We start from the raw sequence: 13,175 nt of genomic DNA, 5'->3' as shown, positions 1-13,175 counted from the left end.
AAATTCTATTGCATGCAGGTGTGGCTCAGTGGTTGAACATCAACCTATGAACCAGGAAGTCACGGTTTGATTCCCGGTCAGGGCGCATGCTCAGGTTGTGGGTTCAATCCCCAGTGAGGGACCTGCAAGAAGCAGCCTATCCATGATTCTCTTTCAACATTGATGGTTCTATCTCTCCCTACCTCTCCATCCTCTCTGAAATCAATAAAAATATTTAAAAATTTAAAAAGTATTTGTTTAAAAACATTTCTAACCACCAAGGTAATGGTAGTAGGCTAGGCCTTGAAAGGTGATTAGGTCATGAAGGTGGAGCGTGCATGAGTTGTATTAGTGTTTTTTTTTTTTTTTATAAAAAGCTCCCCAGAGAGTTGCTTAGCTCCTTCCACTCTGTGTGGATAGAAGGAGAAGTCTGCAAACCAGAAGAGGGACCTCACCCAACCTCAGTAGAATCCCGATCTCAAACTTCCAGTTTTCAGAGCTGTGATAAATAATTTGTTGTTTCTAAACCACCCAGTCTGTGGTATGTTTTTATAGCAAAACAAATGGACTAAAACACTTTTTTCTGATAAGACATCAGATGCCATTTTTACCTTTCTCTATAGGTAAGGCAACAATTCAAGCTCTTTCTTTCTTTCTTTCTTTCTTTCTTTCTTCTTTCTTTCTTTTTTTTTGTCACACATCTACTTTATTGTGAGCAGCAGGCGGGACACCTCCAGCAACAGTAAAAAAAAAAATAATTTACAAAAGCAGGGGTTCAGTGCAGCTGCCTGGTTGGAGCCTGTGGGAGCTCATACATAGATGCCAACCCAGAGCAGCAGAAAGAGGACCCCAAAGCCCATGAACAGCGAGGCCACCAAGGAGATGAGGAGCTCCTGGTAGATGTCCCGAGTGTACTTGGTGGACGTGACCTCACAGACGAAGAACCAGGCGGTGAAGAACATGCCAATGGCCAACAGCACCACGGTCAGATGGGGGAAGGCGGCTGGGTTCACGGGGCTGGTGTATCTGCTCATGGCCTTGAGCTCCATTTTGCCGGGCACTGGGTAATCTGCCACTCCCTCAAGCTATTTCTAAGATTTATATGGAAATACTGGTACATAGGACTTAGACTATTCAAAGTTAGTTTGAATATGAATAGTGACATTTGAGAACTTACACTGACCACCAGGTTGCAAGACTTAGCATGAAGCTACAGAATTCAAGAAAGTATGGCATTGGGACAAAGTACAGGGACACAGATCAATTTAGCAGAAGAATCCAGAAATAGACCCACATGGATACAGTCAATTGATTGTCAACCAAGGTGCAAAACTCATTTCAGCGGAGGAAGGATACTGTTATCAGGAACTGATGCTGGAACAATTGGATACCCATAAGTTAAAAGAAATGACCACTAGCCCTGACCGGTTTGGCTCAGTGGCTAGAGCGTCGGCCTGCAGACTGAAGGGTCCCAGGTTCGATTCCGGTCAAGGGCATGTACCGTTGGTTGTGGGCACATCCCCAGTGGGGGGTGTGCAGGAGGCAGCTGATTGATGTTTCTCTCTCATCGATGTTTCTAGCTCTCTATCCCTCTCCCTTCCTCTCTGTAAAAAATCAATAACATATATTTAAAAAAGAAAGGAAATGACCATTAAACCTTACCTTACACCATATGCAAAAATGAACTAGAAATGGACATTGGAATTAAATGTAAGAACTAACACTATAACATTTCTAGAAGAAAGGGCAGGACAAAATCGAAGTGAAATTGGATTTGACAAAAATCTCTTAAATAAGCCATCAAACACATGGAGTATAATATACAAAATCAATAAATTGGACTTGATCCAAACTAAAAAAGTTTGTTCTAAAAATACACTTTAGGCCCTAGCTGGTTTGGTTCAGTGAAAGGGTCCCAGGTTCGATTCCGGTCAAGGGCGTGTACCTTGGTTTCGGGCTCCATCCCCAGTAGGGTGCTTGCAGGAGGCAGCCGATCAATGATTCTCTCTCATCATTGATGTTTCTCTCTCTCCCATTCCCTTCCTCTCTGAAATCAATAAAATAAAATAAAAATTTTAAAATACATAAATTAAAAAAATAAAAATACACTTTAGGAAAATTAAAGATAAGACAAATAATGAGAAAATATATACAAAATATAACCACCAATAGTCATAATGAACAAATATTTTAACAGAAACTTCACCAAATAAAAGGATGGCAATTAAACCCTTGAAAAGATGCTCAATATTATAAGTAATTAATGACATGTTAATTAAAATTAAAATGATAGACCACAACACATACATTAGAATGGCTCAAAATAAAAATATTGACCATATCAAGGCTCCATAAGTATGTGATCAGAGTATATGTGGTTATGGGTATTTGGAAACACTTTGTCAGTTTCTTAAAATGTTAACACACCATACCGCTGTTCTTAAGTTTTTATCTAAGAGAAATGAAAGCATAGGTCCACACAAAGACTTGTACATGAATATTCATAGCAGCTTTATTTGTAATAATCAAAAACTAAAAACAACTCAAATAATCATACAATGAAATACAGAACAACAGAAATAAATGAATTATTGCTTAAAAGAACAGGATGAGTAATTCTCAAAATAATTATGCTGTGCTTTAAAAAAGAGGGATAAAAAAGCCCTGGCCAGTATGGCTCAGTGGTTAGAGAGTCTCAGGTTCGATTCCCAGTCAGGAGCTGGTGTCTGGATTGCAGGTTCTATCCCCACCTCTGGGGTTCGTGTGTGTGTGTGTGAGACAACCAATTGATGTGTCTCTCACATAGATGCATATATGTTTCTCTCTCTCTCTCCCTCCTCCTCCATCCCTTCCACTCTCTCTAAAAATCAATGGGAAAAATATCCTCACTCCTCAGGTGAGGATTTAAAAGAAAGGACAAAAAATAGAATATAGTGTATGTTTCCATTTAAATAAGATTCAGCAAAATGCAAATTAATCTATAGTGAAAGCAAATTAGTGTTGCGTATGGATAGGGGTGCGGATGGGTAGAGAGGAAAGCAATACATAGGAAAACAAAGAAACTTTTAAAATATATATAATTTCATTGACTTCAGAGAGGAAGAGAGAGATACAAACATCAATGATGAGAGAGTCATTGATTGGCTGCCTCCTGTACACCCTGTACTGGGGATCAAGCCCGCAACCCAGTCATGATCAGAATCGAACCCAGGACCCTTAAGTCCACAGGCCAGTGCTCTATCCACTGAGCCAAACTGGCTAGGGCACAAAGAAACCTTTGAAGGTGATGGTTATGGTCACTATTTTGATTGTAGTAAGGGCTTCAGGAGTGCATACATAAGGATTTTTGTTAAATTTAAGAAATAGAAAAACATGTTTGGAATGAAAGATCTCTGAAAACAGTGCATTAAGGCCTAAAAGTTCTTTGACAATTTATTAGCCAATTCACTTTTCTTTTAAGTGAATAATAAGTCAAAATCTTGAAGACTTACTTTTTCTATTTGTTTTGCTATTTTTTATTTTATTTTCAATTACATTCAATATTATTTTGTATTAGTTTCAGAGGCAGTGCAGTGGTTAAACAATCATATACTTCACAAAGTGTTCCCCCTGATATTTCCAGTACCCACCTGGCACCATATATTATCTTTATTTTAATGTGCCATTGCTTTTTTTTTTTTTTTCATTTTGGGTCATATAGTCCAACTATTTCTTCATATGCTACAAAATGTACCTTTTTCTTTACTGTTAGTAATGTGTCTCTCAAGCAAGGTCTGGCTTCTCAGTTTAATGGCCCAGGAGCCTGTCTGATTCTGATGTGAACCACTTGGGGGCACAATTATGTGTCAGAAGTCTGACATTTAAGGAACACTCTGTCTTAGGTACCTGTGGCTGGGAAATGAAAAAGTGAGGAGCAGTTATGGCAAATACCACTTGGTGAGGCAAGTATGCTAACTGGGTTGGACTGTTCCATTACCAAAATATTCCACCCAATCCTTGTCCAGAGTTTTGTTAAAAAATATATTTTTATTAATTTCAGAGAAGGGAGAGACATTGAAATATCAATGATGAGAGAGAATCATTGATTGGCTGCCTCCTGCACGCCCCTTACTGGGGATTGAGCCCACAATCCCGGCATGTGCCTTTGACCGGAATCGAACCCGGGACCCTTCAGTCCCCAGGCCGATGCTCTATCTTCTGAGCCAAACCAGCTAGGGCCACAGTTCATTTATTTTTTTAAAAAATACAGTTTTATTGATTTCAGAGAAGGGAGAGGGAGACACACTGAAACATCAATGATGAGAGAAAAATCACTGATTGGTTGCCTCCTGCACGCCCCCTACTGGGGATGCAGCCTACAACCCTGGCATGTGCCCTGACTGGGAATTGAACCTTGACCTCCTGGTTCATAGGTCCAGCCTGAACCTCTGAGCCAACCCCGCCCGTAGTCCACAGTTCTTCAGTTTCCCAATACTTCCTCATACTTCAAGATCCCACTTCATAGTTGCAAGGCAGCTCACAGTCGACCTTTTGGGGAAGTGCTTCTTCTTGGAAAGGTTAAGTTCATGTGTCTGATAGGCTGAGGAAAAGGAAGCCAGGGGGAGGGCACTAAAAAGCTCTCCTCGGCTTGGGTCTGGAGAGTTTGGGAAATACTGACAGAGACAAAAACCAGTGACTATATGAATCCAATGGGCTTTGAAGGAGGGACCTTGCATCCGCATATATGAAATAACTGATGTTAAATTAATTAACCATTTGCCAAGCAAAGTAACCGTTTGCCGAATCAAAGTAACCATCTGAATTATGAAACTCTGCCGGGCCAGTGTGGCTCAGTAGTTCAGCATCGACCCATGAACAAGGAGGTCACGGTTTGATTCCCGGTCCGGGCACATGCCCTGATGTGGGCTCGATCCCCCAGTGTGGGGCGCGCAGGAGGCAGCCAATCAATGATTCTCTCTCATCATGGATGTTTCTTCTCTCTCTCCTTCTCCCCTCTTCTCTGATATCATTAAAGATTTCTTTAAAAAATATATATCGGGTACCAAATTTTCCTGGTCAGGACAGTTGTGGATACGGAAGTTGCCCAGAAAGCAAACAAACAAAAAAGACGTCCCTTTCGGGAGGATTGCCGGCACTGGGTAGACTGAGGCTGACACAGACTGTCCTCTGAGGAATACCGCGCCGTCCAGCCGTCCGTCCGTCCGTCCGTCCAGCCGATCAGTGCTCACACGGGAGAAGCACTAGCCCGGGCTGAGCCCCGGGGGGTGGGTGTTGGCGGTGGGTGACAGGCAGGGTGAGGGGGACCCGGGCTGCAGTGGGCAGACAGACAGACACACCTCTGGGCACTGCAGCCGCCTCCACGGGAGCTGTCAGCGCCCTTCACCTGGGAGGCGGCGGCGTTCCCCCTGAAGTGACTGGGGGGGCGCGCGGGGCGGGGGGCAGCGGGCGCCGCCGCGGGGCTTTCCAGCGCGTTCGCGGCCCCGGCCCCGGCCCCGGCCCCGGCCCACGGCGTGTAAACGGCCGTGGCGCTCCCACGTTTTCGGAGCTGATAGGGCGGGTCCGTGCGCGCTGCACTCGCCTCCGGAGCGTGTTCGGGCCCGCGGCAGGGGGCGGGGTCGCACCTCCTCCCGGCGCCGGCGCCAGCGGAGCCTGCGGACGCCGCCATGGAAATCCCGGGGCTGCTCCCGGCCCGCGGGGCGCCTGCAGGCCGGCGGCGCCCGCAGCCCCGCGGGCGGCGGCCGCGTCCACGGCGCCCTCGACCCGCGGGCCGGCCAGGCCCCCGCGCGCCGCCTCCTGCTGCTGCGGGGCCCCCAAGATGGCGGGCGCGGGCGGCGGCGCCAGGAGGCCCGCGCGGCCTCGCGGGGCCCAGGCCCCAGCCCTCTGGCGCCCAGGCCCGGGCCGGCTGCGGGGGCGGCGGCGGCGGCGGCGGCGGCGGCGACGACTTCTTCCTGGTGCTGCTGGACCCGGTGGGTGGCGACGTGGGGCCCGCGGGCGGCGGCGGCCAGGCCGCGGGGCCCGTGTGGAGGGAGGAGGCCGGGCCGGGCCCCGGGCCCCGTGGGGGCGAGGGCGGCGCGAACCCCGCGGGCCGCCCCGCGCCGGGGCCCCGCTGCCTGTCGGCGCTCCCGGCCGCGCTCCCCGCCCCGGCGCCGGCCCCGCCGCGGGCCGCCCCGCTCCCCGGGCCGGGCCTGGGCCCCGCCGCGGCCTTCGCGGGCACCGTGACCCTCCACAGCCAGAACCTGCTGCTGCGCTTCGAGAACGGCGTCCTGACCCTCGCCGCGCCCCCGCCGCCGCCGCCGCCCCCCCGCCGCCCCCGCCGCCCGCCTGGGAGCCGGGGGTCGCGCCCGCCCCGCCGCCCGCGCCGCAGCCCGCGGGCCCGATCGCGCCCCCGGCCGGGGCCCCGCACGCCGCGCAGCCCGGCGACTGCCCCGAGCGGCCGCCCGACCTGCTGCTGGCCGAGCCCGCCGAGCCCGCGGAGCCCGCGCCCGAGGAGGAGGCGGAGGCCGAGGCGCCGGCCCCGGCCCCGGCCCCGGCCGCCCCGAGCCCCCGCGCGCCGCCCCTGGGCCCCGCCACCGCCGCCGCCCGCCGCCGCCGCCGCCGCGGGCCTGCTGCTGTACCTGTGCCCCGAGGCGCAGTGCGGCCAGACCTTCGCCAAGAAGCACCAGCTGAAGGTGCACCTGCTGACGCACAGCAGCAGCCAGGGCCAGCGGCCCTTCAAGTGCCCGCTGGGCGGCTGCGGCTGGACCTTCACCACGTCCTACAAGCTCAAGCGGCACCTGCAGTCGCACGACAAGCTGCGGCCCTTCGGCTGCCCGGCGCAGGGCTGCGGCAAGAGCTTCACCACCGTGTACAACCTCAAGGCGCACATGAAGGGCCACGAGCAGGAGAACTCCTTCAAGTGCGAGGTGTGCGAGGACAGCTTCCCCACGCAGGCCAAGCTCAGCGCCCACCAGCGCAGCCACTTCGAGCCCGAGCGGCCCTACCAGTGCGCCTTCTCGGGCTGCAAGAAGACCTTCATCACCGTCAGCGCCCTCTTCTCGCACAACCGCGCCCACTTCCGCGAGCAGGAGCTCTTCTCCTGCTCCTTCCCGGGCTGCAGCAAGCAGTACGACAAGGCCTGCCGCCTCAAGATCCACCTGCGCAGCCACACGGGCGAGAGGCCCTTCCTGTGCGACTTCGACGGCTGCGGCTGGACCTTCACCAGCATGTCCAAGCTGCTCAGGCACAAGAGGAAGCACGACGACGACCGCAGGTTCCTGTGCCCCGTGCAGGGCTGCGGCAAGTCCTTCACCAGGGCCGAGCACCTCAAGGGCCACAGCATCACCCACCTGGGCACCAAGCCCTTCGTGTGCCCCGTGGAGGGCTGCTCCGCCCGCTTCTCCGCGCGCAGCAGCCTCTACATCCACTCCAAGAAGCACCTGCAGGACGGGGACACCTGGAAGAGCCGCTGCCCCGTCTCCGCCTGCAACAAGCTCTTCACCTCCAAGCACAGCATGAAGACGCACATGGCCAAGAGGCACCACCTGGGCCCGGACCTCCTGGCGCAGCTGGAGGCGGCCAGCGCGCTGACGCCCAGCAGCGAGCTCACCAGCCAGGGCCAGAGCGACCTCAGCGACGCCGAGCTGGTGTCCCTCTTCGCCGAGGGGCCCGGGGGCGGCGGCGGCGGCGGCGGCGGCGGGGCGGGGGCGGCGGCGGCGGGCAGCCCGGGTCCGCCGCGGTGCTGGACACGGCCCTGGTCAACTCGGGCATCTTGACCATCGACGTGGCCTCCGTGAGCCCCACGCTGGCCGGGAGCCTCCCCGCCGGCGGCCACAGCAGCGCCTCCGTGGGGCAGCCCGTGGACCCGCGGGCGCTGATGGCCACCGCCGACCTCCCTCAGAGCCTGGACACCTCTCTGTTCTTTGGCACGACGGCCACCGGCTTTCAGCAGAGCCCCTTGGACCTGGACGACGGGTCCGGCCCGGGCGCGGGGCCCTTGGGGTCTCTGGGCTCTTTGGCCCTGAAAACCTCCGGCCAGGAGCCCCAGGCCCTGACCCCCAGCAGCAAGCTGACCGCGGACACCGACGCGCTGACCCCCGTCCAGCACCCTCTGCGAGAACAGCGTCTCCGAGCTGCTGACGCCCTCCAAGGCCGACTGGGCCGTCCACCCCGACTCGGACTTCTTCGCGCAGGAGGAGGACGACACCCAGTTCGGCTTCTCGCATCCCGCAGGGAGCCATGGCTGCCCCAAAGAGACGGACCTCATCACGGTGACCGGCAGCTCCTTTCTGGTATGAGCCCGCGCCCTGCATTCCTCGCCACGCCGCGCGGCGCCCGTGTCTTCGTTGCACGCGATGTTGAGGACGCTCTGGACTCGGTGTGGAACTGCGGCCCTTCCTCTGGGCTTTCAAAGAGAACTCGGCCCCGGGCTGTGCATTTGCAGGTTTCAATTCTGACCTTGAATCTGGAACTGTTGAGTTGAGTGACCCTGAGCAAGTCACTTAACCTATCTGAGCCTTAATGTCCTTATTTATACAATGAGGTCGTTTCAATAGATTGCTTCTGAGGTCCTCTGAGCTCTGTATTTTCATGGTATTGTGCTCTCTTTTTTTGAAAAGCTTAGGACATTTTACAATGATTAACTATTGCATGTGCTCTAACGTGATGAAAAATGCATTGAGAGTTAATGATCAGAAATTGTGGCACTGCTGTTAAACGTTAAAAGTAATGGAAATTTTACACAATGCCAAAGCATTTCTGAAACGTAGTGGTAGAGCTTGAACATTGGACGATAAAAAGATAAAAATACGGGCTGGTTCTTTTTCTCTGTTTATCTTTACAGCCTCTTTTTTTTTTCTGTAAGATTGTGTTGTTGTGGAATGTGCCAGGGCTTTGCTATAACTCAGTCCCAGAACAAATTGACTTGTGTTGTTGAATAAGTGGCCTTAAGTAAGTTCTTTAGTCTCCCCAAACCTCAGTTCCCTAACGGTAAATCGTCATTGCAGTGTGCATATACATGGTGCATCCTGGCCTTTGTCTACCCCAGCACTTAGTGTTGGGAGGGAAAACGTTCCGTGTTTTGGCATGTTTTAGTGAATCTGTATCACATTTCCGGCCCCTCTCCTTCCTTCCTCAAAGAGGATAAATTGGCATAATTTAATATCACACTTATACAGTCAATAAAGTTGTCTGAAGCTTAAGGAGCAGGGAAGGAAATCTTTCCCCCCCACACACAGATTAAGAAGGATTTTTGTCCCCACAATTCTTGTATGACATTGTCCACATGAGCATTAGACCAAATTATAGTGTCTTTGCTCTGTATTCAAAGGCAGCCCATAAAGTGACTAGACAGCCTGTAGTTCTGAGAAAATCTGGGAATGGACCGGAGTGAGATTCTCTCCCCTCTCTCTCCAGAGAGCTCATTGTGTGCCTTCTCCCAGAGTTGGAATGAGAGGTTTTGTTTGCTTTTTGAGTAAATAGTGGCTGTCTTATGTGAGTATAGCATTTTATAGTTTATATAGCATTTTCAGAAAAGTTATATTTGATTCGCACAATTTTATGAGATAGTTGTGGCCAAGATCTCATAATAATTCATATTAAAATCTACCTAACTTACATTACAATTGAATATTTCTCAGTAACATATATATAGTATATGTATATATATAGTATATGTATATACATATGTGTGTGTGTATGTGTGTGTGTGTGTGTGTATAGTCCCCCCCATTCTACTCTTCTGAGTTTCATGATCACTTTTGTTTATAACCCACTCTTTCTGTTGCACCTAAATTTATGTCTGTTACCTTCTGCCAGCTCTGCTCCCTCTACAACCTATTCTCCAGCGCATGCACACCAGTCCTTGACATCATCTCTTTTTAAAAAACTGTATTTTTATTGATTTCAGAGAGGAAGGGAGAGGGAGAGAGAGATAGAAACATCAATGGTGAGAGGAATCATCGATCAGCTGCCTCCTGCACACCCCACACTGGGGATTGAGCCCGCAACCCGGGCATGTGCCCTGACTGGGAATTGAACCTTGACCTCCTGGTTCGTAGGTTGATGCTCAACCACTGACCCACACTGGCCGGGCGCCATGATCTCTTTTTTAAAAATTTAATTAGATTTTTTTTTTCATATTCACCATCTCTCAGCCTTTATCATCATGGCCCATTTTTTTTTTTTTTTGGTCATAAAATTTATGATAAGTCTGTGTACTAAAATTATTTTCTGGATTTAGATGCCATTGTGTTTATATATGAATCAAATAATAGGGACATTTTATGTAAGATTTTAGTGAGAGATGTATTTCTTTTACTTTTCTAACTTTTTTACCGTGTAGTTCTGCTAACAAACACTATTAGTTGCTCTGAAACATTCTAACCCAGTACTGTTTGCATGTAGATGTTTGTGTATAGTACTTATCATAAGCAGTTTGGCAGTGCACTTTAAAATTTGCCACTTTGAAATGTATCTGTACCGTCTTTCTAATTTTTAAATTGGTTATACTCATCTTGTGAACAAGGAAAAGTATACATAAATTTGTAATTCAAACAAATGGTCAGAGTTTGATTGTTTCTACTCATTTAAAAGTTCTCCCTCAGCACTTTGGAAATATTTTTAAGTCCATTTAAAAAAAATGTGTTATTATTAAGTTCTCTTAACTATATGCTTCTTCTTTTCTTGCAGATAGGAATGCGGAAGCCTGAGGTGAGCATTCAGGTCATAGGCATCTGTTAAGATATATAACCATAAAATATTTTAAAATCTGTTCACTTTGTTTCCTTACTTCATTCCTATGACCTCCCATTCAACACTATAGAAAATATACTTGTTACATTCTGTGGAATTTTCAAAGGACAAATTTTACTTTTCTTGAAGATAACCTTGTAACTGTTTGTGGGTTCACAGGGTTTCTTTCAGTGTGTTCAAAATATTTCTCTTTTAATACCATTTTCCCAACATGATGATGAAAATGGCATGAAATGTAGTCAGACATGTGACTACAAGTGAATGGTTACATTTCTGTTGGTGTTGGCATACATTTTCCCTTTTAAAAGAATGGGACATGACTTAATGTTCATTATCTCATTTGCCTATTGTGCCTCTTCAGTCCTTGATTTATTAAAATGTTGTTAATTGAAAACATGCTTTTGCAGGAAGGTTTGTGTCCAGGGGACTCTGTTGGACATGTTCCTCATGAGTTAAAATACATTCACCCTGAGAAGTAGATGTAAATGATAGAATATGAGGATCATTTTTCTCTGTGGATTAAATGCTTTCCATTCCCATCCAGGAAAAATAAGAGAAAGCTTTGGTATAGCGGTATTTTTTACTATTTCTTGATTCCAGATAAAGCATTGATTAACTCCCTGTTTGGGAATATTCATAAGCCCTTAGTAATTATTGATATCAAACATTTCCACTTGATGATTTGATAATAAAACCTAATTTAGATACAGTTCATTCAAAATATGGGATAATTGAAGTACAAGGCTGAGGTTAAATTTATGTATTTATGGTTTTTAAAAGATTTGCTTATCAATTTTTTTAAAAAGTGAAGTGTGTGTTGGGGATTTAGAGAGCAGATTATGTAAGCACTTTGACAGATCACAACTACATATAACAAGCAAGTCACTCATTACAAATGAATTTTTTATGTTTGTCAAATCTGAATTGATGGGTGTTTGGTAAAAATTTTAAGCTAGGGACCTTATTGTATATTTTAAATTAATATACTGACTACATGCAAAATATAAGGTATAGTAGCAGGGACATAGATAAGAGGAGTCAAATGTGAGCCGCATCTTCACTTTAGAGAGGACATAGGAATTCATATATTAAACATTTCACAGCTAGATAATAGCAGCAAACGTTTTCTGACACCAAGTTAATGGCTTAGAGGAAAAGGAGGGCTAGTAGCTATGGTTTAATGGATGGTTCTATGTAGTTATATAGAGAAGAGAGTAGATGAGTTCCAGCCAAGGAGAAAAGCAAGAATTTGAGATAAAATTGACCACACAACACTGGTAAAGGTAAAGAAACCTAGCTTGTACAGAGCTCCTGTTTGTTAAGTGCTGGGTGTTGGGGTTAGATTTCAGTATGGAAGCAAATTCTGGGAGCTATGAAAAGCAGTCACAGTGGACAGGACTTTATTCTGGACATGGTTAAGAGCAGTGGTTGGCAAACTGCGGCTCACGAGCCACATGCGGCTCTTTGGCCCCTTGAGTGTGGCTCTTCCACAAAATACCACGGCCTGGGCAAGTTTATTTTGAAGAAGTGGCATTAGAAGAAGTTTAAGTTTAAAAAATTTGGCTCTCAAAAGAAATTTCAATCGTTGTACTGTTGATATTTGGCTCTGTTGACTAATGAGTTTGCCGACCACTGGTTAAGAGCCAGTGAAGATACCTAAGAAGGGAAGTCAAATGAGAATATAAAAAAAGGTGGGGCAAAAGTAGCTTTACAGTCGTTCGTATGGAAAATAATACAATAATGAAAAAATAATACAAGATTAAACTCTTTCAGGTACTTACAACTGTAAACCTACTTTTGCCCCACCCTGTATAGAAAGTGTAATATAGTAGGCATGTGCAATGTGGATTAATTGAGGGAGATAGAAAAATCATTTAGAAGTTCATTGTAATAATTTCAGGATGTGGTGATGAAGGCTAGGACTGGAGTTGTGTCAGGAAGTGACAGATATTGGAGATGTTTCCAAACTGGAGAAACAAATATAATTGGGGGACTCATTGAATACATGGGACATCCATCAGAAAAAGAAAGACATAAATTATTTCTAGCCCAGCCGCGTGGCAGGACTAAGGATTTCTTAGAGACTATAAATTGCATTTCATTAACATGAACAAGAAGTTTGGGTATTGAATTTTTTTGTTGTTGTTAATCCTCACCCAAGAATATTTTTCCATTGATTTTTAGAGAGTGGAAGGAAGGAGGAGAGACAGAGAGACATCGATATGAGAGAGAGACATCGATTGGTTGCCTCCCGCATGCACCCCGACCAGGGCTGGGAATTGAGCCTGCAACCGAGGTATGTGACCTTGACCAGAACCGAACCCAGGACCCTTCAGTCCAAGGGCCAACACTCTATCTACTGAGCCAAACTGGCTGGGGCTGGGTATTGCATTTTTCAGAAATATATATGCAAAAAAGATTAGGGCATGTTTAATTCATTGGGCAATGATAAGTCTTGGTTATCCCTA

The 13,175-nt window shown here is 47.9% G+C and overlaps 2 protein-coding genes across 2 annotated transcripts; one reads left to right on the top strand and one right to left on the bottom strand.

Moving 5' to 3' along the window:
• Positions 1 to 766: 766 nt before the first annotated feature.
• LOC103302486 (transmembrane protein 258-like) lies at positions 767 to 1,030 on the bottom strand. The gene has a single exon (XM_054718408.1). It carries the CDS (start codon positions 1,026 to 1,028, stop codon positions 789 to 791), a length of 240 nt encoding a protein of 79 aa, XP_054574383.1. The 5' UTR covers positions 1,029 to 1,030; the 3' UTR covers positions 767 to 788.
• Positions 1,031 to 5,642: 4,612 nt separating this feature from the next.
• LOC129148558 (zinc finger X-linked protein ZXDB-like) lies at positions 5,643 to 10,519 on the top strand. Its single transcript, XM_054713678.1, is given in 7 exon segments — positions 5,643 to 5,686; positions 5,688 to 5,892; positions 5,895 to 6,284; positions 6,287 to 6,530; positions 6,577 to 7,626; positions 7,677 to 8,050; positions 8,052 to 10,519. Coding segments are annotated over 7 exon segments (2,508 nt in total). The 3' UTR covers positions 8,253 to 10,519.
• The last annotated feature ends 2,656 nt before the right edge of the window (positions 10,520 to 13,175 follow it).

Source organism: Eptesicus fuscus, chromosome 1 (assembly GCF_027574615.1).
Source record: "Eptesicus fuscus isolate TK198812 chromosome 1, DD_ASM_mEF_20220401, whole genome shotgun sequence".
In the NCBI taxonomy this organism is placed as follows: Eukaryota; Metazoa; Chordata; class Mammalia; order Chiroptera; family Vespertilionidae; genus Eptesicus; species Eptesicus fuscus.
This window is presented reverse-complemented; position numbering and strand designations above follow the sequence as displayed.